At 30.7% G+C, this 27,580-nt stretch overlaps 4 protein-coding genes across 6 annotated transcripts in view; 1 reads left to right on the forward strand and 3 right to left on the reverse strand.

The window, feature by feature from the left end:
* Invadolysin (leishmanolysin-like peptidase, invadolysin) overlaps positions 1 to 22,403 on the reverse strand; it is an 89,373-nt gene extending 66,970 nt beyond the window's left edge. For 2 of the 3 annotated variants that reach the window (XM_086911751.1, XM_086911750.1), the window contains exons 1-2: positions 22,185 to 22,312; positions 16,977 to 17,287 (exon numbers count right to left, since the gene is read on the reverse strand). In XM_086911751.1, the coding sequence (XP_086767877.1) occupies positions 16,977 to 17,184 (208 nt within the window). In that variant the 5' untranslated portion in view covers positions 17,185 to 17,287; positions 22,185 to 22,312. Of the gene's footprint in view, positions 1 to 16,976; positions 17,288 to 22,184 lie in introns of all 3 variants that reach the window. The other variant, XM_086911752.1, reaches the window with a different exon arrangement.
* On the reverse strand, positions 17,725 to 22,040 carry FeCH (ferrochelatase, mitochondrial). The gene is made up of 8 exons (XM_012489089.2): positions 21,741 to 22,040; positions 21,156 to 21,354; positions 20,857 to 21,078; positions 20,638 to 20,739; positions 18,711 to 18,876; positions 18,531 to 18,638; positions 18,141 to 18,305; positions 17,725 to 18,072 (listed from the first exon to the last, which is right to left on the reverse strand). The coding sequence occupies exons 1-8, from the start codon at positions 21,772 to 21,774 to the stop codon at positions 17,875 to 17,877; spliced, it is 1,194 nt and encodes a 397-aa protein (XP_012344543.1). The 5' UTR covers positions 21,775 to 22,040; the 3' UTR covers positions 17,725 to 17,874.
* Positions 21,741 to 23,589, forward strand: LOC100868056 (EEF1A lysine methyltransferase 2). The gene is made up of 4 exons (XM_003695451.3): positions 21,741 to 22,169; positions 22,244 to 22,342; positions 22,748 to 23,163; positions 23,472 to 23,589. The coding sequence occupies exons 1-4, from the start codon at positions 22,114 to 22,116 to the stop codon at positions 23,564 to 23,566; spliced, it is 666 nt and encodes a 221-aa protein (XP_003695499.1). The 5' UTR covers positions 21,741 to 22,113; the 3' UTR covers positions 23,567 to 23,589.
* sosie (oogenesis-related protein sosie) lies at positions 23,300 to 27,484 on the reverse strand. Its single transcript, XM_003695465.4, has 4 exons — positions 26,949 to 27,484; positions 26,626 to 26,775; positions 25,558 to 25,689; positions 23,300 to 25,379 (listed from the first exon to the last, which is right to left on the reverse strand). The coding sequence occupies exons 1-4, from the start codon at positions 27,094 to 27,096 to the stop codon at positions 25,297 to 25,299; spliced, it is 513 nt and encodes a 170-aa protein (XP_003695513.1). The 5' UTR covers positions 27,097 to 27,484; the 3' UTR covers positions 23,300 to 25,296.
* Positions 27,485 to 27,580: the final 96 nt, after the last annotated feature.

A 27,580-nucleotide genomic window follows, 5' to 3' on the forward strand; every position in this document is an offset into this window, starting at 1 on the left:
TTCCTTCGACAATTGTATTCCGTTCGAACGAATTATGCGATAAAAATTAGATTATTTTTAGAAATTTAATATTTAACCACGATACATGATATATCGAATAGAAAAAGATAGAAGAAAAAAAAAATTTTTTTAATCATCCGCGTTTTTATACCTATTATTTTTATAAAAGGATAACGGTGGAAATAGCGGCTGTTACGTCCTTATATTTATGCAAAGCTATACTACGTGCAAAATAAACGTCACATCGTTTATGGCGGTGGCATAAACGAGAGGTAGGTAGCACAGACGAAATGAATATAGAATAGAGAGTCACCCGTTAACTAGAAGCAGAATTCTACAACTTGGAAGCTAAGTTTTGATTTATGTCGCAAATGCATGACTCGAACTTGAATAAAATGAATATTCTCAGTTGCAATAAGTATGAGTGTGACAACGAGTTGTAATTAAGAATTACGACTTAATTCTTCGAAATATCGTGCGATTAAATTTTGTCGCGATGATAATTAATCGAATTAATCGAGTTAATCACGATGTGATCGATGTGAGTGTCGAGATTTTCTTTCTCTTGCGTGTGTTAATGTTCGAGAAAGAAAGAAAGAAAGAAAAAAATGTAATACTATAGAAACGATAGCAGCAATCTATCTAAGTAATAATCGTTTAAATACTATACTGCTATATAGATTTTATATTCAGCTTAGTTGAATGGTAGGAAATTCCATTTAACGATCGTAGTTATGTAGAGATCGTACGAGAGTCGGAAGAAAAGGAATAATAAATAAGGAAAAAAGAACAATGGTTAATTCCTTTGTAATTTTATTATTTTAACTTGCCTTTTAACGGCAAGTTTCTCACGCGGAACAATTATTTCTCCCGTGCCATTTTAATTTATAAAACAATGAACGTTTCCTACATCGTCGCGTATATTTCGTTATAATTGTGCGATAATTATCCAAAGTTTCATCGAGGCTTCTTTCTTTTGGCGAAATCGTTTGGTGTCGCGTCAACGATACCATAAAAACGTCGCTCCCGGGGGAGAACAAGCAACGTCGTATTTCGTATACATTGAAAACCTGCAAGTGTTCGATTCTATTATATCGTAATACAAAGAATTCCGACTGCAGTTGCGTAACTAATTACGAAGATATAAATAGAAGAAGGGTAAAATCCATTTATCGACACGCCTTAAATGTAATATTATCCAAAGTTAAACCGATCGATTCTCCTTTTAAATCGATTATATTGGTCGATGATGTTCAACGATGAGAAGAACAATCCTGTGTAATGACTCGATCGTGTAAAATTTAATCGTCGTAATGAAAATTTAGGGTGGTGATATAATTTAAATTTGCAAGTGTAAACTGTAAAAGTTAATACAGAGATATTTAGATCGCGACGATGGCGTTCCATGATTCGAAATGCTAGGGGACGAATAATCGGTCAGATCGATTGCTCGATGAAGAGCTAACGAACGGCTTAACTAGTCGTTCGTTAACCTGAAGTGCGCGTAATAGCATAACCAGTGACTCTCAACGTTCCCGATAGAATCGCCGACCTTGAAATACGTAAACGGAGTGAAAATACGGATTATGGATAAGTTGATTCGCGAGGAATGCGGTTAATCGATTTCTAACGCTTTCCAATATTTATCTATCTAACCGCTATATAAATGTAAACATCGGAAGAGGAAAAGATAAATTTCGATCCAATCACGAAAATTATTGCGTAAATTATTTCATAATTACTTTATAATTGGCAAAATAAATAGATTCTGATCGTTGCGACGAATAGATGCAAAATATTTCGACATTTCGTTCGATATTATAAAAAATTATGATATACCGATAATCAAATATATATTGAAATATTTAAGAGAAAAAGACAAAGAAAGAAAGAAAGAAAGAAAGAAAGAAAGGAAGAAAGAAAGAAAGAAGGGAAAAAGTACGGATACCAAGCATTTGAAATATTTAATTTTAATAATAATGAGAGATTCGATCCATTCGGCATATGAATAGAGAAGAAACTATGCGAGAAATTTCCTTTGGAACGTAATTGCCCTGCTCCGGTGAAATACTAACAACGGAATCGAGAGTAATAATTCCTCTATTAAATACCAGAAGTATTTTTACTTGCTCTATGTCGTTAAATATCAAGATAAAATTTTTCCAACCAACTATTAAGCGCAACTTAATTAAACTTAATTACAACGTAACGTTACGTAAACTATATCCGTAATATTATAATATCTCGATTCGAGTGTTATAGTATATAGAGGATATGGTGATAACGATTGAAACAGAGAGAGAAAAAATAAATAAATAAACAAAAAAATAAAATACGAAAAATGAAATAATCGCATATAGGTGTTTTATTATATCGTTCCGTTTAATCGAATTAACGTGAAAACGCGCATCGTTGGTTGTTAAGGAAAGAAAGGTGCAGCAGTTGTGTACAAAGTTGACGAGATGAATATAGGAGAACGGTGAAAAGGCAAATTGCTCGGCGATGCTCGTTTGTCCGTTCGTAGAAACGTAAACGCAGAAACGACGTTAAAGGATGAGCCGTCAAAGGGCGGTAAATGCCTTCGCTGCTACGTTCCCTTCTGCTCACGGTACAAAGCGGGGCAGAGGTCGTGGAATTACTCTACCTTTGTACAAATGAAAGAGCATTGCACGCATGTCGACTAAAGTGAGCGATGAGCAGTCGAGAGATCGTGACAACATAGTTTTTCATAGATCCGATTCGCTTCGATATTTTTATTTCCAATTTTATTCGGTAATGTACAGTTAATAATTATTGTATTTGTATATATAGCGCATCGTTTTACAACGATATTTCTTTAAAATATCGCGCGCGAAGAAAATATGTTTTCATCAAAACACGGGGGGGAGACGACGACGACGACGACGACGACGAATCAATCTCGTTAAAATTGATTCGTACGCGATCTCCTACTAGTACAATTGTTGATTGTTAATCCGTTAATAAGAAAATTTGAGAAAGAGCGAGAATAGTTTTACGAATCGAAATAATTCGATCGATCGGTGCTATCGGAATTTTCTATCGATTTGTTGGACGAAGGCGCGAGGTTCCGATCGATTTTTCCGACGTTCCGACATTCCATCGGAGAGATACTATTTTATGGGATTTTATATCCGAAAGGAATTCTAGAGAGGAACGAATCAATCGAAACGGAAAGATTTTAAAGACAGATTGCCGTTTCATCGATCTTCCAGAAGGAACAATTTGTGCGTAGGTAGAGGAGAAAAATATCACGCTGCGAAGAAATACATTGTCGTTTATTCTGTACGTTAGAAAACAGGAAATATCGAATACGGATAGTTTGTTAAAACGCGGGATAAATTTAGAATAAATATATTTACAAATTTATAAAAAAAAAATATAATTCGTATCTCGAAAAGTATCGTCCCTCGTTGTTTCATAACCGATACGTATCGTTCATTATCGTATCGGTGGAAATAGACCGGTTTTAAATTTAGCGTAAAAGTTGTTGGAGATGTATCGAATCGCGGCCACGTTCGCCTCCGATAATACGGTCGAACGAACCGACTCGGAATGCCATAGGAATTTAAATTTCTGCGCGTCGTTTGAACGGCAGCTCGACAGACATCCGGGAATAATTGCGAACTCGGTCGAAGGAATATTTCAATCAAAACGTGTTACAAAGTTCGCTACTTTCAACGTGTAATCTCGACTGTTGGGGAACGTCACAGTAGTAGGACGTTTTCATCCCGAACAAAAGATTCTTCCTTGATACAAAGCTCGTTCCTTTGTTTCCTTACGGCCCCTCTCCATCCCCGTTTCACCGAGAGAAAAGTTGAACGTTTCTCGCTGCGGAATAATATAGCGAAAAATATTAATTAACGCGGGTATCCGAAATGCGAGATGTACTCGAAACTTGTATGAAAGGGAACGACAATCTCTCTCGTCGGATCGGAGATTATCAACCGGAACGTAACGTTAAATTAAAATGTTATTTCGCCGAAATTCGAAGATGAAATGAATTAGAGTAGAAGGATAAAAGGAATCGTGTTTCTCTCCTACGATTCCGATTTCGAAATTGTAACGCCACATATACCTGGCCAAAAAATCCTTGCTCCCTAGCGGTTACACTATAGATAGAAAGAAGTTAGGTCGGTGTAAATATCGATCCGTTGGATATCGGGCGGTGAATACACTCGGGAGGAATGATACGGAAAATGAGGGATAGATGAAAGTGCGAACAATGCTTAACAACGTGGTCGGTGAAATTTAACGCCATTCACCTCGCATATACATACATATTTATCGCGTATCACGCGCGATCACAAGCATCTTTATTCTTCTTTACTTTCTCCAACGTTCATCCACGTGGACAACGTGTATGACGATAAGATATATGAATCGAAAAAACTAATTAGCTCCAAACTATCGAGTTAAAACGTTAAAATTAATCGTGATTCGAACCGGGATGATACCGGGTCCTTTTTCACGGAAGATCATGGCCGGATTCTTCTCTAAAATACTTATCGTTTTCTATATGCGAGGAGCAATCTTGAATTGGAGTCATCGTGGAGCTTTATCGCCACTCGGAAACTCTAACATCCGCCATTCTTAGAATCGTGGTAATTGATAATTAATCGATACTCAAAACCGTCTATCGACACTTTAAACTCTAACGACACATTTACGATCCCGACTTATCGGCAATGTAGTACAATACTCTTGAAAATGCTATCGATACGTGTATTTCTTCGGGCATTATGATAAATGTGAGATCGTATACAGTTTCGTGTACCATAATAATAATTTATAATTTTTTATAATATGTTTTACAAATAAGATATTTTATATCAAACGAGATATATATACGCTATCGTTAAAGTTTACAATTTAAGTGAAAATGTGTTACATATTTTTTTAGTAATTCAAATTATCTGGGCAAAAAAAAAAAATATATATATATATATATACATATATACTTGTCTATAAAAGAAAATGTGTTTAAGAAAAAAATCTCTGGCATGCTTTATTCGGAATTTTAATATTGGTCGCATCATAAAACCGTAAACTAAGGGTTTTGTTCATCCTACTATGGAGAAGCAAACTATTCCTGCCTCGTGATAATCCTACTCACCGGGCATAGCGCGCTCGGTATAAACCGACGTTCAACGGTACCGTTAAACCGTCGTCATTTTCCTCTCCGGGCAAACAAATTGCCAGATTCGTCGGTGTATCGATCAATGATCGCGATTGAATCATCTGCATCGCGTGTGAATAAAAATTAAACGACGAATGTGGCAACATCGATTAATTTTGTCGTCGACATTTTGCGACATACGCACGGTTACAAAGAGAAAATAAACCAGCGTTTTGTAACCGGCGAAAGTATCGATAAAATTCTTTTTTCCTCGAATATTTGTGGTTAAAACAATTACGGACAATTACTCGGGGAGTTTATTCAAATTGTATTTTTAATCTCTTTAATAGTTCGTTGCTTTAATCGGAAAAAATAGATAAGGAGAGAAAGACGCAACGCGAAATAGCATTTCGTCGAGTCGTTTTTTTGTTTCCGCGAGCGACGGTTGAATTTTTTTATTAAATTAATGGACGATTTATTTCATTAAATATACAGATAGCACGATACAGAATGGAATAAAGAAATATTTCGAAATTTCAGGTATATTTTTCTTTGAGAACGAGAGTAAGGTTTTTTTTCGATAATTATTGGAGCAACGGTGAACACGGTTAATTCTCGAGTAAATTGTCCGGTGGAGGCGGTAATAGTTATGAACGTACGTTACGTACGTGTACATTACGTTATCACGAACACAGGTCGTCAAGCAGAATCGAAATACGGTCTACTGTCGTGATGGAAATCGAAATTTATGGTTGAATCCGTGGTACTCTCGCCTCGTTGCTCGTGGAATTCAAAGATATCTGTATCTAGCCGCAGAAATATGCAGAAAACTGTATGCATCGATTCCACTACGGACGCGCATCTACGACTACGTAGCGGCTGGTGTTCTCGCGTGTATACGCGTATACAGGTATGCGACGTAGAGAGCTCGAGATGGAATCGGGCAAAAATGACTTTTTCATAACGCACGATCATACATTCTCCTCTCTACGCGTGCATGTGTATCGTGCGGTGAGACTATTCGTGCGAGAAAGTATATGTACACATGTTATGACTAAAGTTTCGCACAGAAAACTGGTTCAACCAAACGTATAATCTTGTAAGTTGAACCATTATGGACTGATTTTGTCCGACGCTTTATTTTTTGTTATGAATTTAACTTTTGCATGACTTTGAGCGATTCTCTCTCTCTCTCTCTCTCTCTCTCTCTCTCTCTCTCTCTCTCTCTCTCTCTCTACGAAAAGTACAATCGTTCAGTATCATTATTAATGCGCAACTACGATTCTAGGGATAACCGGATCAATCAATGATCGATGCAACTTGACGCGTTATAATTAAAATAATCATCGAGAAAATCTAAAAATAATAAAAGATACGTTGCGTGAAAAAGTTAAAAATTGTTTGTAATATATGAAATTGTTACACATTCCTATTCTAAATTCCCATCCTTGTCTATTTATCGAGAGAAAAGAAAATTTTCCTTTCCAAAAATTCTTCGATCGTGAAAAAAGATACGATGAAAAACGAGAATTCTGAATTGAAAAATAACTCTTCGTACAATAGCCTTATAAATGAATATGGTGGAAAAGAAATTCCACGTGCATTAATTCTTAATGCAAATGATATTTTTTAATCGTTCGTTTAATTATTTTTTTCCAATAGAATACTATAGAATAATTCGGAACGTACAGGCTTGAATTTCTGTTGCACGCATACTCAAATCGAAAGATTTTTTTATCGAGATACAGTGGTAAGAGTTGTACAATAGCGAGTAGAACAGAAGCAAATATCGCGTTACAGATACTGGATGATGGGACTAGCATTGCACAATACTAATAACACTTGATGCTTACCATAGAAGCTAAATACGATGCTTATTTAGCTTATCTGTAAGTCTCTCTGGCGAGTCTCTATTAACCTGCTTATAATGTTCTCCTCGTACATTTCCATATACCGTATATATATATATATGTATGTACATGTGTATACGCATTTATATATAAGGATTTACATCTATTTATAGAATTATTTAGAGAGAATAATTTATGAAGCTATACAAATTTCGTAACTATAATTTAAAGGTAAAATTTAATTGATACAAAGTGATAATCTTAAGATTTGAAGTATGAGAAAGATCGTGTATCTTAGATCACGTACTTGTAAGTAATTGTGCTTTTTATTTACTTATAGCTCGCAACTATCTTTTATCTTTTATCGACTCATAAATATCGCCACACTGTTATTTGCTTTTGTATAATCAATTATAGTTATAAATATTATGTTATTGTCGATATCTGCATTATCGTTGCCATAAAGCGGAAAAAAAAAAAAAGATCATCCACGAGTCATTCTTATTCCCGTACAATTCATTTTATCGCGTTCAATGTTCAAATATTTGTTACAAGGTATGAATTATATAAGGTAAGAAAATTAATATTTTCTTGTTCATTTGTATCGAATCGTAGCGAGTATTTGCGCAATTTTATTTTCATACACGCAAACTATCGGACAAAGAAATATCGATCGTGTTAATAAATATGATACCGAAGATGAATCGATTTAAAGGATAATGTTGCGCAATATACGACGTTATATTTCTCTTTATTGCAAATATATCAGGAAAACTTGTTTCGAAATTAATAAACGATGAAAAAAGAAAATTAAATTATAATACGGTATCGAGGAAACAATATTAATTAGGTTCGAAATGAGATTCGATTATTAACCGAGTATCAGATGCTCTTGATAATTTTCACAAGTACACGGAGATTCACGGATTAACATCCGTGAACGTACATCAAACAGTTTATACAGCGCTGATGACATACCGGAACAGAGGTCGTTAACTTTCTCGAGCGACGCTTTCACGTATACGATCGTTCGAATGGAAGTCACGTTATCGTTTGATTATAATCGAAAACTGTACTCTTTCGAGGAAAAGTAATTTACCTTAAAGCGAAACGCAATAACCTTGTCAAAATTGTGATTAGAAGCGTGTTTCAGTTTGAAAATTGTTCGCGAGGAAAAAATAAAAATAAAAAATATCCTGAGATATGATATATGTAAATTTCTTAAAAAAAAAAAAAAAGAAAGAAAGAAAAAAAGAGACGTTTTATAAATTTACTTTTTTATTACCATTTATTATTATACCATTTATTACCATTATTATTTTTGAAATACAACATACTGTGCTTCGATCGATTTGTCAATTGTATGATAAAACGATTCTTTAAAACTGATAACCGCAAGATCAATGCCTCTGTTATTTCAAACACGCATAAAGAAGTTTTTGTTATTTATTGCTTGATAAACCTATACATTTATTATTTTCGCGTAACGTTACGAGTATGATTATTAAAGATTTTTTTCGAATAATAATGAATACAGTTCAGAAATATAGAAAACCGTTTTAATAGAATTACACGCATCCATTCCAGTATTGTTCCAGCGTAAGAAGGTCCGTGAGTGGATTCCACGATATTGCATTGCATTGCTCTTGAAAGAGATATTCCCGATTACCATTCTAGATTGCTCTTTCAATGTTTATCTTCTTTATTGGCCAACTCAAGGGTAGAACGCTACCAATTCCATTGGTTGAAAGCCAATCGCTTTTATTACAATTATTCTAACCCAAGTATTTATACATAATTAATCGCCTATTCATTATTTTCTACGTTCCATTTCATTTCATCGAATTGGCAAAAATTTAATTATCACGCGCTTTCGAATAACCAACATTTCCATTAAATGTTATTTTGCTAACATTTTTTCCCTTAATTTTACGCGATTAATTTAATAGTATAGACGGTAAAAAGAGAAAAACAATATTTCAAATTACATTTTAAAATTTATTTGGAAATCGATGAAAAAAGCAAGAATAAGGCTGAACGACGAAGTATGACGCAATATAGCGTACATATTTTTTTCTTATTTTTATTACAAACCAATGAAATCTATGTAATATTTGACGCACGACAGTGTTTTATTCAATTTATGTGACATTCAATTGATGTTAAATATCATTGGACGAAGACTTGTATTCGTTTCGAAAAATTTCTTTCAAAAAGTTTAAATGCATTGTCGCGTTATTTACTATCGCTCATCGTTTTTTTCTTTTTAAGACACGATTAAAAAGTAGAAGTAAAAATTTGACGAAAAGATCATGGAGGATCATCACATTCGTAGTCGTAAAAATTATTATTTTACTAAAAAAGAAAAAAAAAAAAAAAAAAACACATCCATTACTTCTGAAATAGTAAAGTTTGCTCGGAAATGAGAAAGAAGAAGAAGAAGAAGAACGGTAGCGAGAAGGACAGATACGTCGTTAAGATTAAGCGTTCAATTTCGATCGTGTGGGTGACTTTGGGAGAGTACTTCGTCACTTGGAATCTTGATTAGCCTCGAAGAAGGAGAAACCGAATGAAAACGGGGACGATCGTTGGTAGATATTTCCTTTACGCGAAGAAGCGAATCTATTCAATTGAAAACACAAAGGAAACCGATTTCTACCTATCGAGAGAATAAACGGTAAATATCTCACGTAATAAATTTTATCGCGAGGCAGTGGCGGCGATATACGAGGAAAAAAGAATATTGTCGTCAAAAGATAAATGAAGAAAGACTTTTCATATTTTTTTTTTTTTTTTTTTTTTTTTACGATTCCATAAAGAGACACAAAGAAAAATTGGGATCTTTTCTATAATTTAACCATAATCGTTTCCTCCACTTTCTCCGCTAGTTCCTTGGCGAACAATTTTTCGCGAATAATAAAACGAGTTAAGAACGGAGAAAAAGTGGAATAACTAACTCGAGATATTACTGTTTCAACGTATCGTAATAATTATGGGTAGAGAAAAAACAATTGCATCAATCTGCATAGTAAATTGTGTCGTGATGTTTCCCGTATATAAAAGGTGGGGGGAGGGGACGGGGGGAGGGAGATAAATATTAATCGAATGGAAGTAAAATTCAGGATGAGAGAGAAGCTACGTTTCGTAGCGTGGAACGCGAATGACCTCGAAGACAATGCTTCGATTTAAAATTAGTTGTATGTAAGTCATTGGGTTGACGAACTATCGGTATGCGATTCTCCTTGAAAACAGTTTGCCCGAGCTAACTGCATCGAGATTCGCGCGACGAACGTGGTGTCGCAATTATCGCGCGAATACTTACGACGAGCGAGTCTCGTCGAAAACAGATTGATGTGCCGTTTAGTCGTGTTGTAAATTTATTTCGTCATAAATACATATCGTAAACCGGATAATAGGCGAATTACCATTCGCGTGAAATGGTGCAATTAGCTTTGATCTTTTATATAGACGATTTACGAGTTATTTACGAGTGTAATGAAGGATGGAAAGAAAATTGGAAAGAGATTTAAAAGGAGGAGGATGGAAAAATTTTGATGAAAGGAGGAGAGACGAGGAGAAAGAGAAGGTGAAGCGAAGGAGCAGCGTGCGTCGGGCACGAGCAACCTTTTGTTCGCGCCCGAGTCGTCGGATATATACGTATATAGATCGGATCCCTCGATTTTCCAGGCTGGAGGGTTTGATCGTGGCCCGCCTACAAACAGGATCTGATTAGACGAGCGAACGGCCGTCTCCAATCCAATCGATTCGAATTCCGAATCTCGAATTCACGCCGGTTCGTGCCCTCCAGTTCTACCTATGTAGAACTCCGCTAGTACCTAGTAACCTTCCACCACCTATCTGCCTACCTAGATTTCCAAAGGTAGTTGCTATCGCGACCGATTCGGATCGCCGCCTCGCTCCTCTATTAGCCTATCGCCCGCTCCTCTTTCGAGACGCGACGCGTCGAACACCGACGTCCTGTCGTTAAATTAATAATAAACTTTTCGTATTCTCGTTTTTCCAACTTCTCCTCCCCCTTAAACCTCCCCGTACGTATCTCTATTTCTTTTACATCGTTCCGTATCGTATTTTCTTCTTCTCCTTCTCTCGAATGGAATAAGTTTAACGTAGGAAATTTCATTTGGACGAGAAACGGTAAACTCGAACCGTTTCGATGAAAAGTTTCGCGGACAACTTGTCGAGTTGTAAAATCAAGTAGCGCCACGATGCGTCTTTCTTCTTCCTATCTTTCTTTTCGATACTCTACCATTGGAGTGGCGGATAGTCTGGACATCGATCATGATCGATAACCACGTTCCAGAACGAAGTAGCTCCTCGAAGCTTGCTAGATTCGGATAGATTTTGTCATTCCGCTGGAATTTTGGAACAGGAGGACAATAAGAATCTCGCGATTCGGTGTGCCTTATTTATTTACGTTTATTTATTATGCAATCGAGAAAATTGATTATACGAATGAATAGAACGCGCGTACGATGTGGAATTTTGAACTCGTTTCGAATCCTAATTCGATCGTTCGAAAACGTATTAGGAAAAAAAAAAAAAAAAAAAATAGTGGCGAAGTAACGATGAGAAATCGGGTGAAGAAACGAAATTGATCATCGCTTTTATCTCCTCTGATCAAACTTTCAATTTTAATTACCATACGGTATCGGAGATAGTATAATACGGTATCGATAACATACCTGTTATTACGATATTCGTATAACGAGCGGTGGAGTTAAATTGAATTTTTTTAAGGCAATCGATAATAATTAATTAATTCGTCGTCGATAAACTCTTTCGTCAAATTGAAATAAATCAAAATAAACTGGACATTTTTCAATGGGATAAAATTTTCGGATATAATATAATAATATATTTCCAGTTGAGAAGATCTTATTACTTATCGTTTATTTTCACGTTTCGACGAAGCGAATTGAAAGGACAAATGCGCACGTTTTGTTCGAGCTTGTGCGACTCAAAGTTAAAAAAAAAAAAAAAAAAACTTGGGTGAAAATAATCGTGTTAAAATATTTATTAAGATTACATAATTAAGAAAGATTATTATCGGGGTGACAATTTTTTTTTTTTTTTGAGATTGATCCTCCTTGTAAGTTTAGCAGGTAGCGGAATAATTAATAGTTTAATTCGAGTGCTCGCACCCGAAGGTAGGATCGCGCGCAAATATTTGCAAAAAGGGGGAGCGATCGGATTGCAATAGGTTTGGGGTTCTGATTTCGATTTCGATTTCGATCTGGATCGATCGTACGTTACAGTCGAATTAACGGAAAGCCGGGCCGGGATGCAAAGGATTACCATTATTTTCCTCCCGTACAAATCCAGCAAATCCGTTCTACCGTACAAATATTCGCTTTCCCGTAACTGCCCAACCATTTGTTCATAAATATTGATACGTTTAAAACCTCGAGCCAAATGAGCCATTTCGCGTTTTAATTTCTCCTCCCTCCCTCTCTCTCTCTCTCTCTGTCGGCTCTAGATACGAATTCTCTACAATATTCCACAATCGTACTATGCGACATCGATATCACGATAATTTGCATTTAATTGATTCGTATATCTAGCTTTCCGAATCGATTCGCTATTTATACTTCGAATGATTAAAATACAATCAACCGCGCCAACAGTTTTGCACGACAGATCAGGTCGTTTTAACGCTTTCTACACTATATTTTCACGTTTAAATTCCATTTATACCTTCCATCTCTCTCTCTCTCTCTCTCTCTCTCTCGACCAAATCGTTCTATTTCTCTCTACCAGTATCGTACAATTTCTCAATCTGTGAAAAAAATCTATCTTATATTTGAATCTTTATTATTACTTTTCCATCTTCATATCTGATATTTTCATTTTTCGTTACAATTACTATTTCGATATTTCTTTTCTTTTCAATCTTACATTTTCCTCGATCAAATGTAATTTACCTTCCCAGTTTCGAGTCGTATCTACCGTACATCTACCGTCGTTCTTCGAGCCATAAGGATAATATTTTTCACATTTAGTTCACGGCGTTTCTCTTTCTCCACACCGTGATTCTCCTTCCCCAACGACTTATCTATATTAAATTTACTCGTATTAGAAAATTCCGCCAGGCAAATTCCACGTTTTTCCCTCTCGTATTTGCCGCTCCCACGTAATAATGATAATAACAATTATTATTGTGTTTTTAAAACCAATTTCCTTTCATAAATATCGTCGTCAAGCGTGTATACAAATGTTTGAATAAATCGTAGATATAACGTGATTTTTAATTTAGAAAAAGAATGTGATTAAATGTCACCATATACATATATATACATAAATAAGTAGATTTATATTTGAATCGAAAGCCTGTTCATTCATTGGTACGAGCGTATCGTCGCTTACAACCGAATCTTCCGCCCCATATACCGAGAAACTTTTAGCAAAGAACGAGACTGACGTGAAGCCGAACCAGATTGGTTTACTTCTATGACCACCTCGCTTCCAATTTCCTTTGATCGTGTACGATCTAACCTTCGAAAATCTTTCGCGCTTCGAATAAAGCGCCCCTTTTCGATACCTGACCGAATCAACGCGCTAAACCCACGAATAAAAGTTTTACGAGTGTTTATCCGATCGCGAACTTATCGATAGATAATAATAGGCAAACTCGATCCATCTTACTTGAATACTTACAAAAATTAACTCGCCCAATATAAGTTAATACAAGTTGGATGTTCGATCAATTTCAATCTACGTATAGAATAATGTATTAAACGATCGTTAAATGGATAAAAAATGAAACGAAACGTATGTATTAAGGTGTATAAAGATGGAATGCTGCATTTGTCTAGGACAACGCGGTACTAATTAGTACAGTTGCATTGCTCGACGAAACCTTCGTGGTCCTCTCCTCTGGACTCTATTCAGTCCGCTACGAGTTTACTACGACTACCATTGTCTGTTCAAACAATCCCTTGTGATTAATTCGGAACGTTTTCAGTGAAAACTATGACAAACCTGTGAATAAGCGAACAAGAATTCGAGTGGAAGCATCGCGGACAACTCGCGAGAATCAAGATTCCTTCCAATTATTGATTTCGTTATCGACAATGTTTTTTTTCACAAGGAAGAAAAGTATCAATATATAATATTGTTAATAAATCAAATATACAAACGTGAATATCATTTATCACAAATTTCTATAATTTATCAATTTTTTGCATGAAATTCATTTGATAATTAAACTCATAATGAACCGATAAACGTTGCTTTGCGCGACGATGCGAACGATATGATCGTGCTATTGATTCGTCGCATCCTTCGTTAATAATTTTATTCGATCGATATCTGCGCACAAATAAATATGACAAATATAAAAATTTAATCAACCGTGTTATGAAAATCTATACGTATATATATCTATTAAACGTGTAACATCATTGATTAATTGTCTCTTAGTTGGTCAATGGTATTTGATCAAACGATAAATTATTAAATGTAATAAGTTATCACCATAAATAATATCTTTGGAAATAAAATTAATAATACAAGTATACGGATATTCAGAGATTCAAAGTAATTCCTCGTAAATTAATCTCTAAGATAGCCTCTCTAAAATAAAAAAGTTTTGAAGAATGAAAAAAATTATTTTAAAACTATCTTATATCAAAATAATTTAAACGCTTTTAAATTCGAAATAATTCGAATATATCTTTTACGCAGTATCGATTCTTTCATGATTCTTATCTCATTATAAAAGATCATTTTAACGTACATCCTACATTTTTTACTATACGTATCACGTAGTATCACTTATATAATCAAGAAGACGGTTAAAGAAGACAGAGACGGTATGGAACGATTATTATACTGGCTTATTATTCTTTGAAATATAAATACGCTTTGAAAGTGTTACAAAGTGAAATAAAATACAATATAAATATCTTAGCTTCGCACATATATATATATACAGATTATATAATAGATAAAAATATCGCGGAATAAAAATGAATTTTTAATTTGGCGATAAATAGCGTGTAATTAAAATACATTGGATGTAAGTTATAGAAAAATGGAAAATTGCGGTTTATTTTTAGAAACGATAGCGTATCCCAAATGGGCCGTTCTTTATTAACGAAAGGAAGGGTTGAAGTTAGCGTACCGGCAGAAAGCCGTAGAAAAGTTTCGAATATGCATGGCTATGCAATTCGTGCGATCCCTAGAGGCGCAAAAGTTGAGCGGATAAAAAGCATGTTTAAAAAGAAAGAAAAGACGAATGACGAGAGGGAGACAGGAAGAAAAAGACGAAAGAATGTTTCGCGCGAAGCAATCGACCATTTATTTTCATTCGTCTACCAAAGGATCGAAACTTTTCGAGTTCCTACAAAAGCAATTTTTGGTTAACGATACGAACGCGTTTACTATCATTCGTTTTATCGTTTGTTATAATTATACTTGATATTTATATGGATATATATATATATATATATACGTATATGCAACGTTAAACATATATCGAGTAGATATACAGTGGATTATTTAAATATCTTGGAAACGATTTATTGTTGAAAAAATTTAAAGCAAAAATTCAAATATTTTTAAAAAAAAGAATAATTTAATCTCTCTAAATTTAAATGTTACATGTACTCTTTGATCGAGCACGTTATGCAAAAAACGATTTATAGAACAATTTTATAAAATATTATAGAAATTTAATAAATAGGTAATAGATATAACGTAATAAAAATTTTGTATTTATTACTATACTATAAAAAAAGTAATACAATCTTACAAGATCCTTTACATAATAATACTTTTGTTTTTTTCAAAATTAAAAATATTTCTATCGCATTGCTAATTATATTATTAATGTACATTTGTTTCATTAATATTTTTAAATTTCACGATTTTTCTCGTGTTGATTTTAGTTTTTTTTATAGAATTACGATACAAATATCGAAAAGTTTATTATAACTGATGAAAATAACGAAGATTTTTCAAATATTGATCATGAAAATATTTGACAAAATATTTTATTTTTGACAAAATAAAAAATGCAATCACTTACGTAGAAGCGAAACGGAGCGAACGGTAAATGGTAAAAACTCGTACGATTAACAGACAAGGGCACGTGTCCGTTCTCAAAACACGTGGTTCACTGATGTATGAAAACAAGTTCACGAATACCTTTCTCTTCACACGATTAAAGTCACAGTTCTACGGTAAGTACACATATTATAAGGAGCACTTCACCACGATGCATTTAAATTCGTCAAATACGATATTAAAAGAAATCACTTCGAAAAGTTGGCATCATTATAAAAATCAATAACCACATGTATTTGCACATTTTTACATCCGATATAAATTTATATGTCTACACATGAGAGATGTATCGATAACAATGACTACTCCCAGCATCGACCTTGAACTTTTTAAAACGAACGTTAATCGTATTAAAAATCGTATAAGAAACATACGTATAATATCAAAGATATAGATAGAAGGGTATCAACGATATAGATAGAAATATTTAACAATAAGATAATACGTAATTTAAAACTGTAACCAGTGTAGCGAATTGTAGAGAGTTGGAGTTGGAGAGCCAATATTCATTGGTTCAAGGTAAAGTGGAACGCACGCGAGGTATAGGTGTGTGTGTAAGAAAGACAGCATGAGCACGTGACACGTGAAACGCACGTTTCGTTGAAATCACGCGATTTCATCCCTACAGAGACAAAAAGGAACTCCAGTTTAATGAAATAAAGAAGAGAAAATTGTGGAACGAATGAAAAAAAAAAAAAAAAAAAAAGAAAAAAGGACGGTGAATATCGGTGAGAAGAAATGATAAAAGGGAAGTAGCACTAGCAATCCAGTTACTTGGTTGGTATGCGTCTGGAAAGCGAATGCGGACAACAAAGGTGAAAGAGAGTAAGAGTGAGTGAGAAGAGAAAGAGAAAGAAAAAGAGAAAGAGAAAGAGGAGAGTAGTTCTTTTTGTAACGGTTACCTCGTGTGCCCGAGGATGCTGATGATTGCAGTGACGATGCTCGAACATTCCACACACAAAATCCACACCACACACCACGATGATGACAACGAGTAGCAATACGACGGTGCCGCATTGCATCTTCAACCGCACTCGAGCCGCCATCACGGACGACGCTCGCGCTCGCAAAGCATGACACATACTGAGCGCTCTTGCCGACTTCGCGCATTTATATAAGCGTCGCGGCACCCAGCACCGCGCCACTCACGTTCGATACCTAGAGCGCGGCAGACGCTCTCTGCTGTCGCCGCGATAACCCCCACGGGAGTAACCTGCAAAGAAATCGAACGGTTACTCTCATAAATGTTATCAAATTGCCATTCTGTCTTATACTTCTTTTTAAAGTTATTTCTATCATTTTTAGCGGTTCTAATTTTTTATAGCGGACTATAACGATATCTCATTGAATTTAAAAATTTCATCGCATATTTATTTATTTATTTATTTATTTATTTATTATGAAGTATTATACTTCTTTATATTTCGTATCATATATCAATTTCATAAAAGAATTTATGTGATACTTTTATATCTATTCACATTTAATTAAACGTGAAATTCAAATATGTAATTTATAAAATAAATTTACGTATAATGTTAATGAAATAAAAAAAAAAAGAAATAATGATTATAATATTACAATGTGAAACATGATAACTTTTATAATTGGAAAAAGTGTGCAATAGGAAAAAAAAATCAACACTCTTCATCAAGAAATAACAATATTTTATTTAAAACACGTTATATCGTACAAAACGAATCGCAAAAGTAGATATTTTTCATATTTTTTATATTATAAAAAATATCTATCTATTGTAAATAGATAATATGCATAAATTTTTTATATTGTATCCTTGTTTCAATTTCTACATATTTGTGCATACCACTTTTTGCTTTCTGCACAATTGCCACTAACACAATGAGGACAACGTGTCAAGAACATGGGGCTTAGAGAATTATTTGATTTAAGATGAGAAACTACAATATCTGCCAAAGCATTTATAAATGTAGGATGATCATTAGGAGCAGCAGTTCTCCTTATTTTATCAATGCCGAGCTAAAGATAAAAAAAGATAAAAAATTTTTCTTCGTAATTATTTACGGATTATATAACGCGACACTTACTTCTTCTGCTAATTCTTTGCAATACTCGATATCTAATTCGTGAAGAGTTTCAATATGTTCGTTAACAAATGCTACTGGTACTAATATAAAATGTTTTTTCCCTTGCTTTACATAAGCTTTTATGGCATCATCGGTAAAAGGCTCCAACCAAGATACTGGGCCAACCTAGATACAACACATTAATATATTGCACAACGTAAAAAAAATTATAAAACGATATATTTAATATAACGTAATATTTATATATTTAAAAATAAAAAAAGATATGTATTTTTAAAAATCTATTAAATCGGAAATTTTTCAAACGCGTAATGAAAAAAAGATTTAGAAAACAAAATACGCAAAATAATTTTATTAATTTTTTCCCATTTTATCGACAGATATCTATACCTTTGACTGCCATACCAGTTTGTATGGGTTACAATATCGTAACTTTTCCATTACTAAAGCAACTGTACCTGCTACTTCAGATGCATAAGCATCCCCCCTAGATACAGCCTAAAATACAATACGAAACAATCATCGTGTTAATATTAAAATATTAATTTATTTTTCGTACTAATACGTAACCTTCAATGGTAACGAATGAGCTGAAAATAAAATTATAACATTGCTTCTTATATCCTCGGGGAATAGAACTAATTCTTCCTTAATTCTTTCTGTAATTGTCTCTATGAATAATGGATGCGTTGCCCATCTATCTATTACACTCCATTTCATGTTAGAAGGTAATTGTCTGTAAATTATGAATGCAGTGTAATACATTTTTGGGCTAAGCTAAAACTATTATTTATTTTCATTTTAATCTCAACGTTTCAAATATAATTCAAAAAATTAAATTAGAATAATTATGAATATAAACTAAAGTTTGCGATGATAAAATGACAGCAAATTTTTTTTCAAGATTTTTTATTTATACAGTATTTTGGTAATAGACAAATATTCAGAGAATATTAATGAAGCTTTTATAGAGCTTATATAGAGAGAAAAAGAAAGATCAAAATTGAATTGAATTACTCATATTTGAATTAATGAAAATTTATAAATAAAAAAATAAAATCAGATTTACCAAATATGTGAGAGGTATATCGTATTGAAATGTTATTTGTTATGAATGATTGTAAAAATGAATGAAAATCATGCATGTGTAAAAAAAATACAATAGATTGTTTTTTTTTTCCTAAATTTCGCTATTTTTATTAATTTATTTTAACTATAAAAGATTTGAGAAAAAGAATTTCTGAAACAACAATAAATTATTATAAGAACATTGGACAGATTTTTTGATTTTTTTTAAATTAAAATATACTGACGCACGTATCCTTTATGATCTTTATTCTTACATCTTTATTCTCTCGCTGAAAAAAGCTTTTCGGCAACTGATTTCCTCATTTTCTCTCTCAAGTATAATCCTTAGCAGACAGGAGAGAAGGAAATGATGAATACGTTTAGTAAGGAAGTGTGTATCTTTAATCCAGAGTAATACATACTCTAAAAAAGCTCAGATCTTTTATCAAGAATTCCAAGTTCTCGATATAAAGAAAATCCAAATATTTTATACCATACATTTTACAAAACGTAATTGTGTTATTAGTAATCGTAAAATATTTTTAAAAAATCTAGATGAAATGTTAGGAAATCTAAAATGGATGTCCTTGAGATATTATTATAATATTTGAATTATTTCGTATTATTAAACTAATTAATCATAATATATCGTAGTAATAATTTCGTTCAAATCGTGAAAATCGAAAATTTTTTATTTCTTTTCTTTTAAAAAATTAAAGCGATTAATTATTGAAATATTTATTGAAATACTTATAAATATAAAGAAATATTTTGTTGTAAGAGATGTAGTATCTGGAAAAAAAAAATTGTGAATGAAAAATCTATATTTTTAAAATATTTTAAATTTGTAAAATTGTCATTGTTTAGTTTTTTTGTATATACATTTTTAAATAGAGATATTGATCAGTATTATTCAAAGCCCAAAATATAATGTTATCAAACATCATAATACAGATAAATTATATTATAAATTAAATAATAATTTAAAAGTCAATAAAATATAAAATTCTTATGATTTGAAAAACAAAAATTTAATATAATTATGTATTAAAGAAAATCAATTTTTTAAAAATAAATACTTACAATTTTTATTGAAATATGCTGTCACTTTAATATAGATTATGGAATAGTAATCCTATTCGAAATAAAAGTTATATACTTATATTCTTGTATATTTTTGTAATTATTGTATTAGAAATAAAAATTATTTTTAATAATTGATATCATTTTATTAATTTTTTTAAATAAATAAGAATTTAAACTTATAGATTTTATACTATAAAATATAAAAATAAAAAAAATAAAAAAAAAATAAAAAAAATACAAATTAATAGATATATTCATTCATTTAAGAATATAAATATATATGGATAGATGTGAATCCATTTATTGTGTTAAAATTATAAAAAAAAGTTTAAAAGTTAACTACCTGTTCTTATAATACTTATATATTTCAATAAAACTTGATCCACTTGTAGCACAACAATATTGTGGATATTGAGAAAAGATTATTGTATGTTCAACACCATCTCTAAAATAAGAATATATACATATTCTTCAAACAAAGATCATTTGTTATATTTTATATTAATTGTATATTTATATTAAAAATTCATTTTTATTCATCAAAAAAAATCAATATCCTTACTCTTCTATCTTTTGAAGTGTATTCTCAGTAAGAGGATTAGCATAACGGAATGCAACATAATGTTTATGAGGTGCTGTTTTTGGAGAAATTTTATCCAATTTTTCACACAAAAGTTTGCCTTGTTTATTTGTCCATTCTAAAATAGGAGATTTACCTCCAATTTCTTCATATTTTTTTTGTACTTTAGGTGTACGAGACTTTGCTATCCAAGGTCCTAGTCGACTGTAATATATATTGTCTAATAAAATCTTTTTTTATTTGATTGGATTTCTATAAATTATTAAAACTTATAATTAAACCTTTGAAACGGTAGTTGAATCATATCACGATCTGTCATTATACGTAATAAATATTCATGCACCTCTTCAATTTTACTAGGACCACCCATATTTAACATTAAGATTCCTGTTTTTGGTTTAATATTATTCATTTGGTTTAAAAATACTGTGGTAACAAAATGACGATAAGATAAAATGGACAAATTTGTGCATTGTCTTCCTAAACGATAAAATATAAACATATATTTAGCATTTTTAAGATAAAAATATAAAAAATATTAAAAGTAAAAATTTGACAATTAAAAATTTTGCAGTATCAAAAATTATACATAAATACAATGAAAACACTGTTTTCAAATGTATCTTACACAAAAAATAATAAATTAAATGTTATTAAATTTGATTTTCATTTTTTCATATTATTGTAATGATTTATATATATTGTGTGTATTATTAAAACTATAACTATACTTTAAATCTATTTTCCTATATTTCTAAAATCTATATATATATATATATATATATATATATATATATATATATATATATATATATATATATATATCTAATAAATATAAAATATATTAAGTATATTTTTTTACTTACCAATTTGGAGTGTATTTATCAATCTACCGAACATATTTAACAAATTTTGAAACACTTTTTGAAAAAATAACGAATATATCAAATACTTTAGCTATTACAATTACTGCACAATCACGCTTATACAGTGGACATATGTAATACACCAAATGTATATAGGTTAGGTTTAAAAGTGAGGTTACGCTACGCCAGTTTAATAACGTTTCATACGTACGATGTGATTACACTTTTCGCATCAAGTGTTAAAATTTTCAAAAGGCATTTTTAGTATAAATAAGTGATTTAATAAAAATACTTGAGAAAGCTAAAATTTAATATATTTAATAAATAAAACAACAATTCAATTATAATCTTTAAATATAATTGAAGTAAAATTATGACAGATCAAAATATTGAAGAACTCGGCCCATCGGATTTAGGTACACTCGATTAGTAAGTAATACGTACCGTATTCGTAAATATGAAACACTCGATAAGCATTACTTTATGACACGATTATGTTTTAGTTGGGAAAGGATTTACTCGGAAGAACTTGATAATTTTAGAGAATATGGAGATATAGGCGAAATATGGTTTGGTAAAAGCAATACACTAAAAGTCATACGGTAAGTTATTCGGATAATACGCGAAAAATTTATGTAACCAACGCGAAAGATAGATGTGTATAACACGAGCAATAAACTCGCACAAACTAGTGGTGCTATCTTTCGTAAATTTTAGTTATTATGATCTTAAGGCTACTGAGAAGGTAATGTCTTCAAATTATATATTTCGAATCAAATAAATAAATTTGTTTAAATTCATTTTTATATAACAAATATTTGTAATAATTCTAATAAAATCTTATATAAAATATTTAATAATTTATTAATTGATATATAATTTTAGCGTGATACGATTTATTTTGCAAACATATATAAATACTTTTACATTTATAATTATTTTTTTTTTTTTGTAAATATATGAATACATTCTTTGTTAAAAAATATTTTATATATTTAATATTTCAGTTGGATTAACACTCAATTAAAACTCAATAAAAATGATAAAATAATTGACATAGGATGTGGAAATGGAATGACACTGATTGAACTTGCAAAACAAGGTTTTGAAAAATTGATGGGTATAGATTATTCGCAAAAAGCAGTTGACTTAGCTCATGAAGTATCGAAGGAAAATAATATGTCACACATTGAATTAAAAGTTTGCGATATTTTAAATTCTCAAGATTTGAATTTACCGACAGACTTTAAATTAATACACGATAAAGGAACTTATGATGCCATCAGTTTAAATCCGGAAGATCCAGCGACGAAACGACAAAAATACGTAGAAAATGTATACAAAATTCTATTGCCCTCTGGTTACTTAGTTTTAACTTCATGTAATTGGACTAAAGAAGAAATACAAAAACATTTTCAAGATTGTAAGTTACATTTTTTCCATATTGAAAAATATGATTGGAAACATTTGAAATTTTTTTATATAAAAATTGTCATATAATTAAACAAATTTTTCGATTATATTCAATATTATTAAATATATTGTGCAGAAATAAATAATTTAGTTTTTTGAATAATTTATTATTTAGAACATTATACATACTACAAATTTTGATATTGATTCATGTTTATTACATGATATATTATTTTAATTCATTTTTATTAGTAATAATATTTGTTATATAACATTAATATAATTTATAATATACTAATATAATTTATAATATTTTAGATTTTGATATTTTACACGTGCTTCCCGCAGATACATTTATTTTTGCTGGACAGAGCGGAAACACTGTAACGCAATTAGTTCTACAAAAGAAATAATAAAATATTCGATTAACAAAATATATGTATGAAGTTTTCTATTTATTTTCCTTTTAATAATTGACTTGTATAATCTATAATTAATATTAAGAAATATACATAATATATATATACGTATACATGTATATAAATAAATGCATAATATATATATTTAGAATACGGAAAAGTTTATTTGTGCATAATATATTTGTATTAATAATACATTTACATAATACAGTACAAAAATAAAAATAAATTAAAAATTATACTATTATCAATTTACAAATATAAAATACTATGCATTATAATCAAAATAAATGTTGTTGCTAAATCGTGTTTTAAAAAATTCTCATTAACAAAATTATTGTTCATTTCATATATATTCGTTGAAGGCATTTAAGGCATTTATTGGCATGTTTAAATTTTATATATATATATATATGTATGTATATATGTATATCTAGTTATACTATGCTATATATATATATATTTGCTAAACGAATAGATAATTTCAATTTATAAAGCTGCCAAATTCATAATCGTATATAATCTATAATCAATCGTTTTATTCTACTCGATAAAACTCTAATGCAATACTATCGAAATCAAAATAATATTAAAATTTTACATTTTATTTTACATATGATTTCAATTCTATAAAAGTTATAGAATTACAACTGAAAAAATATTGATAAACAAAAGAAAGAAAAAATAATTGACAATAGTCTAAATAACACAACAAGTATGATATAATTATGTACATTATAAAAGTTTAATGTGATTTATCTAATGTGATTTTCGATTCAAATGAAATTGTATAGAATTATAATGCATATATTAATATTTCATAAAGTTTCATTAATTTTTTAAATTAATTTTTTTTAATTATAATTAGAAATAGATCGACAAAATGTGAAATATAGATTTTAAAATTTTTTATAATATCGTTGAAATATATTGAACAGATCTAGAATAGATGTTTTGTGGACTTTCTATTATTTTATAATACAATCTATTGCTTATTGTAAAGATGTAAATATTATAATTCATATAAATATTTAAAAACATAGAAATCAATGATAAGCTGTATAATATATAGATTAAAATTAAAATAAAGTATACGGAAATATTTTGCAAGCTCCTATTGCAATATTTTAAAAGAAAATTAGTAAAAATTTCGTAAAAGTTTCGTTATGCATCTATCGTTATTCGTACATGAATTACGAAGTATTAACATTTTAATTATTTCAATTTCGGAATAGACAATTTGACGATACATTAAATTCTTTGTTGTAGAATAAAATGTATAATTTAAAATTGTCTAGAACGAATATATCAATTTTCAGTTTTTTTTTTTTCTACAGTTTTTTCTATCATATAAAACATTATAAGTTGTAATTATACGTCACAAAAGAAATCATATTATTTGAAATAAAAAAATTGCAAATTTAAAAAGATTAGACAAATAACATTAGATATGCTCGGCAATTGATTAGAATTTAGAGATATAGAAAATGGTTGAAAAGTTATCGAATTATAAATATTTTTTGTGCATAGCTTGAGCACGTGCTTTCTTAAATGATAATTAAAATACTATATCTTCGAGTAAAATATACTAAACATATACTTTTTCTTTTTCGTACAATGTCATATTTTTTGATTGAAAATTTAAAAAATTTACCATACATAATTTTAAAATTAATACAATTTTTTTTACATTCATTTAAAACAATATTTCAATCGTAAATGATTTATATGAAACTAAAGTTATGTTTTACAATACTTAAATTAATTAGGAGAAATAGAGTGTGAAATGCAAGAACAGATGTACCACCTGTGAAAAAAATATTTAAACCATAATTAAAACATTTTATTACACATGTGATATACCGTGTATTTAAACTTATTTAAATTTATTTATATTAAAAAGAGAATTGTTACGTAAAAAAAAAATTAAAAGATAAATTTAGAACTCGATTGCAGTAAAAAATCAAGCAAAAAAAATGACATACCACTGCAATGTAAAAGACTTTCTTCATAATATCCTTCTTGACAATAGCAACGTTTTCCTAAGGTAACGTTTTGTTGTACGCAATGTGCCCCACTAGTGCATTCAGAATCACTGTTACATGAAAAATGTAACGCTACAACAGAAATATATATTTTTAATATAAAATAGTTTAAGGATAATGACGAAAACAATTCGAAGATTAAAATTTGCACTTTTTTATGTGAATTTTATGTGAAGAAAAATATATAAATGTCAACTCAAATTTAATTTTAGCTTTTAAATTTAAAACTTTTACTTAAATTATTAAAATTATCTATTACCTATTTTATATAATATTATTATTATATTTTGGAAATCAAATCTTGTATGCTTGCTGGTTAAAATCGAATTTATATCTGTTCTTAATGTATATACATCGTTATATACCAAACGTAGCATACCAAATTGCCATAAAAGCTCGATGCGTTTTAACTCGATGGTAACACGCAATTTCATACAAATATAATATATAATATTCTCAACATCGATCAATTTTAACCTTTGTAACAAAATTACGTGACAGAATTTTATCTGAAATCGTCTAAAATTCTTAACGAAATATCAATTATTTAACTTAAATGACAAAAATTTTCAAATTATTTTTGTTTTCCAATTTACAACAATATTCAATTATACTTGCATTTTTAGAATATATGTATCTATATGTTTCATATTTGCACATTCGTTAAAAAAAACGAATGTTACGTATGTAAGAAAATTAAATTGTGAATAGTGGTTTATGTGGTAAACTGCAATGATATTCGCAAAGGTTTTCAATTTGCATAGATAACCACAGTGCTGGTACATATTGCAATAGAACACGAGAGTATATGCAAATGATAGTACAGTTTCTTATGCTCTGTTCAATTTGTTTCTTCAAAATTGTAGTATATTCGATCTTCCAAATATACTCTGATGCAATGTTCGATTCGTTTCGATTGATACATCGAAATTTATAATATAACGTATTTAAATTATATATATTTGGCATAAAAAATGATACGTTTCTAAAAGTTAAAAATTTGATTACCTTTGAATTTATTAATACACGCGCCGTTAAGAGGTGCGGAATAATCTCCGCAAAGGCAACGTGTCCTTCCGTCTCGAGAATCCGCTATACATGTCGTATTTTGAATTCCAGCGCAATCAGACTCCAACTTACATTCCCGAGCTCTCCCAACTAAATTCACATGATCGTCAGCATTAATCGAAATTTGTTATCGCATAATCTTGTTTTATCCGATGATATAAAAATTAATAACGATTGACAAATCCCAAAAGCGAAAGATCGATCGTTAATACTGTAAATCGGGCACGATGTGACGAACTTTTGAAAACAAGAATTGGACAAACCTGGTGTAGGCGATGGATGAGAATTTTGATTCGAGGTTTGAGGGTTGGTTTTGCCGAAAGTCGTAAGAGCCCAAGTAGAAGATGGCGATACGAAGAACACCAATAAAAGAAACGTTGCAAACATTTGAAAACTTCTCGTCTCCCTCATTTTCTACTTGTTGCAACTACGGATATGTTTAAAATCGTTGAAAATCGAAAAGGATTAACCGCACAATTGATTCATCGATCACTGAAGATATAAAATTAAGCGATAAAATTTCGAAATGAAAATCACTCTCTTTTTTTCCTCACTTCGAAAAGTATCAATCCCGATTTTTTTCTTTTTTTTTTTTTTTCTTTTGCGTTGCAATGAAATTTCTTCTCACGAGTTTTTATTTCGATGTATTTTATTTGCACTAATATTTAAATTATGATTATCGGTACCGTTACAAGCAATGACGATTAATTACTAGTCTAGAAGATGTTGAAGAAAAATTTGGACGCACTTGGATTTTTATTTGAAAGGAATACTATTATGTTCTATTCTAGAACTGCGTGTTACAAGGACGTTGGAGAGCCTTTTAAGCCTTTACGGTACACCCCCACCCTGTGTATCCTACGTGCTGCCACCACCAAAGCAGAAAGTATTCTAC

The sequence above is a fragment of the Apis florea genome, unplaced genomic scaffold (assembly GCF_048593485.1).
Source record: "Apis florea isolate Af1SG1 unplaced genomic scaffold, ASM4859348v1 contig_3367_pilon, whole genome shotgun sequence".
Classification (NCBI taxonomy): domain Eukaryota; kingdom Metazoa; phylum Arthropoda; class Insecta; order Hymenoptera; family Apidae; genus Apis; species Apis florea.